Source organism: Galeopterus variegatus, unplaced genomic scaffold (genome assembly GCF_000696425.1).
Source record: "Galeopterus variegatus unplaced genomic scaffold, G_variegatus-3.0.2 Scaffold5239, whole genome shotgun sequence".
NCBI lineage: Eukaryota > Metazoa > Chordata > Mammalia > Dermoptera > Cynocephalidae > Galeopterus > Galeopterus variegatus.
Genome location: NW_007731350.1, coordinates 498 through 4,738, shown reverse-complemented (window position 1 = coordinate 4,738; position 4,241 = coordinate 498). Strand labels below are relative to the sequence as shown.

Genomic DNA, 4,241 nt, shown 5'->3' with positions numbered 1-4,241 from the left:
GCCTGCTGTAACACCTAGGAGGATTACATGGGCATCTTGAAAACTGCTCTGGGTGGTAATTCCTGGTAATCTGCATTTTAATTCATGTACCCCACCCCCGCACCCCAGTCTTTCCTAATGATTAAGCCTTTTATTCTCCAACATCATTTTTATAAAGATGGTGATTGCCTGACCACATATGTCCCATTGTCATTACAGGCCATCGAGGAAACGCAGGTCTCTTGGCCACCTCAGCAATGTGACAGTGGCCATGCCCACAGTACCAGTTTTCCCCAATATCTCCTCAACCAGCGTGCCCACGAGCCTGGAGGAACACAGGCCCTTCGAGAAAGTGCTGAACAAGGAGTCGCTGGTCATCTCCGGCCTTCGCCACTTCACCGGCTATCGTATTGAGCTGCAGGCTTGCAACCAAGATACCCCCGAGGAGCGGTGCAGCGTGGCTGCCTACGTCAGCGCCAGGACCATGCCCGAAGGTGGGGCTGGTCCCCGGGGGTGGGCACTTAACAGGGCAGGAGACCTAGGCTGACCACGGACAAGCCCTTCACCCTCTAGTTAGCATCTATGTGTACTTTAACTGATTTGCTTTATTACTTTAAAATTGCAAGTCATACATGGCTATTATGTAAATTTCAGAAAATACACACAAGCAATAAGAGAAACATAGCAAAACTAAGAAATGCATATCTAGCGTGTTACAGTTCTTCAGAGAAACAGAACCAGCAAGATGAATGTGTCTGTATATGTCTGCACAGTCGGCCCTCTGTATCTGTGGGTTCTGCAGTAGCAGATTGAAAATACTCAGGAAAAAACAAATAATAAAAAAACCAATAAAAAACAAATATTTTTTAAAAACCACCCTCATAAAACCAACAATTCAACAGCAAAAAAAAATACAAATAACTATTATGTATAATAATATATACTACCCTTACTCACCCGAGTGATAAAATTCCTTTACCAAGAATTGAAGCTTCATCGTTCATATCACGCAAGTGCCACAAGAAGGAGATACATAATGTATATTATAGTATAACAAATGTATAACGTATAATGTATAATACAGTATAGCAACTATTTACATAGCATTTACATTGAATTAGGTATTATAAGTAATCTAGAGATGATTTAGTGTAGGGGAAGATGTGCATAGGTCATATGTGAATATTATGCCATTTTATATAAAGGACTTGGACATCCGAGGATTTTGGCATCTGTGAGGGTCCTGGAACCAATCCCCCATGGATATCAAAGTATGACTGCAGATACAGACAGACAAGGAGAGAGAGAAAGGGAAGGGGATTTATTTCAAGGAATTGGCTCACGAGATCATGGGATCTTGGTAAATCCAAAATCTGCAGGATAGGCTGGCAGGCTGGAGATGCAGTGAAGAGTTGCAGTTAAGTCCAATGACCGTCTGCTGCAGAATTCCTTCTTGCTTGGGAGGCTTCAGTGACCGGATGAGGCCACCTATATATGGAAGGTCGTCAGCTTTACTCAGTCCACTGATTTAAATGTCAATCTCATCCAAAAAAGAGCTTTACAGAAACATCCAGAATAATGTTTGACTGAATATCTGGACACCACGGTGCAGCCAAGTTGACATAAAATTGAACATCTCACACAGTAAGAAAAATAAAATGTAGTCACCCCTGAACACCTGAGATGAGCCCTGGTTAGCCTTCGTTTGTATATTAACATTTTTTTTTTTTTGGTAAAAGTGCTTATGCTTGCATACTTAGACACACACATGTTTACTCAAATGGATTCACAGTATACAAACAATTTTTTCCCTTATTTTCAGTTTTATAAAATTGTGGCAAAATACACATGAAAATGTAGAATACACGTGAAAATACACATGAGAATCACAAGTAATGTGAAATTTACCATCTTAGCCATTTTTAAGTTCAGAGGGATTAAGCACATGCACGTGGCTGTGCAGCCATCACCACCGTCATCTCCAGAACTTTCTCATCTTCCCAAACTGAAGCCCTGTCCCCATTAAACTCTCACTCCCCGTCCACCTCCCAGCCCCTGGCACCCCCCATTCTACTTTCTGTCTCTGTGGATCTGACGACTCTAGGGACCTCATATAAGTGGAATCACACAGTATTTGTCTTTTTGTGACTGGCTTATTTCACTGAGCATAATGTCCTCAAGGTTCATCCATGTTGTAGTGTGTGTCAGGATTTTCTTCCTTTTTTAAGGCTGTGTGATATTTCTACAGACAATTTTTTTAAACTTATTTTTTTGGGGGGAGGCACATACAAATATGTCATATTAATGGTTGTATAATATTCCATTTTGTGGGCATGCTATCATTTTTAGTTTAAAAGCCCTTTTACAATGTTGAAATATTCAATTTAAAAAATAACACTAGGATGGCAAGCTTTATACACTTGTCCAATTATTTCCACTAGATCTATTTGTACAATTGGAGTTGCTTACTCAAAGAATATGCAGTGAATATTATGGTCTGCTTTTATCATATGATCATCCAGCAACATAATATTCATTTATCTGGCCCAGCTGGTTTCTTTTTTGAAATCAAATTTCTACATATACCGAGTTCCATTCCTGGGCTCATGCTTTCTTGCCTTAAATGATCTGTTCATTATTTTTGTACCTTGGTACCATGCTGTTTGAATTACTGCAGTTTTTCAAACAGATTTTATTGAAGCGTAATTTACATATGCAGGTGGCCCCCGACTTACGATGGTGTGATTTATGATTTTTTGACTTCATGATGGGTTTATCGGGACGTAACCCCATTGTCAGTTGAGGAGCATCTATAATGAAATGCACAGATTTGATGCATGTAAGAAATTCCATAGGTAACATTTATTTCCTGATTTCAAATAAAGAAATGCAGAGATGGAGAGGTAGGTCTGAAAATTTATATCAACCCTACATTTGTGTGTGTTTTCCTCCAACAAAAATAAAAATAGCCATTATTTACTCACATATCATCCATGTTTGAGACGCTTTCTACGTAATAGCTCATTTAAACCCAAATAAGTCTAATTCATAGTAGGGTGCCAATGTCAGTTTCCTTGTTTTAGTAATGTACTAAGCTTATGTGGGGGTCGGAAGTTGGTTGAAATGTCTGTGGAAACTCTGTGTAATTTTTGCAACTTCTTGTGAGTCTGAGATGACTTCAACACAGAAGGTGTATGAGGAAAATAACCCATTTAATCTTCCTAACAATCCCATGAGGTGAGTTTCATGTGTTCCTTCTCCAATGAGGAAAATGGGATGTGGGAATATTATGTAACCAGCTCAAGGTCGCTCAGCTGGTAGGTGGCGGTGGTGGGGTTTGATCCGAGAGTTACGCCCCTGCCTCTAACTGCCGCTCCTTACAGCCAAAGCTGATGATATTGTTGGTCCCGTGACCCATGAAATCTTCGAGAACAACATCGTTCACTTGATGTGGCAGGAGCCAAAGGAACCCAACGGTCTGATTGTCCTGTACGAAGTGAGTTATCGGCGATATGGCGAAGAGGTAAGACCCTTGACACTTGGGCACGTGCCATCAAAGTTGTCCTTGGGGCCTCCTTCCTCTGCTTAAATGCTGGCCCAGACACTCCTCGCATCTAATGATGTGCTGTTAGGACTCAGGGCCTTGACACATGGCTTTCCAGGAAGATGGGACAGAAATGCTAACCTGTAGACTTCTATTTCTTTCTTCAGTTTCTCACGTTGCTTTTCAGCAAGATCCTCTAAGTCGGATGATGGCTGCCCGCGTTTGTGTTTCTCCCTCCGTGACCAGACACTCATTTTACTTTAAAGAGATTTATTTGAGTCTGGGAATGAATCATTTAAAATCTTAATAAGTCCTTTTTGTTGGGTGCCTCCGTTCAGTACCTGATGCGGTGCAAGTTGATGGGCGAACGTAGAGATGCATGAGACGAAATCCAAGATGGAGATTGAAAACAGCATCTAAATTATCTCAAAGGCTCACCGTGTGCCCCATGCATATTAAATGCTATGTGTGCTGTACCTCATTTATCATATTTTATCACCTTTAAGACGTTAGAAGAGGCCTCATTATTTTTACAGACTGCTAAGAAAGAAAAGGGTGCTGGCGGTTCTGATTATAAGAAGTCGTCGCTTGTAAGGTGCATTCCAATTACAGTGATGCCAACAAGTGAAAATAATATACCTCTTGGGACAGAGGATGTAAAATCAATCCTCAGAGTATCCCAGTGATCTGGGTGCCAGAGCTTCCAGAGTTTAGGTTA

The 4,241-nt window shown here is 40.9% G+C and overlaps 1 protein-coding gene across 1 annotated transcript in view; it reads left to right on the top strand.

The window, feature by feature from the left end:
* The window catches only part of LOC103604564 (insulin receptor), a 118,130-nt gene extending 114,534 nt beyond the window's left edge, over nt 1–3,596 (top strand). Inside the window, exons 11-12 of the mRNA XM_008589138.1 lie at nt 199–473; nt 3,363–3,596. Of these exons, the coding sequence (XP_008587360.1) occupies nt 199–473; nt 3,363–3,568 (481 nt within the window). The 3' untranslated portion in view covers nt 3,569–3,596. The remainder of the gene's footprint in view (nt 1–198; nt 474–3,362) is intronic.
* The last annotated feature ends 645 nt before the right edge of the window (nt 3,597–4,241 follow it).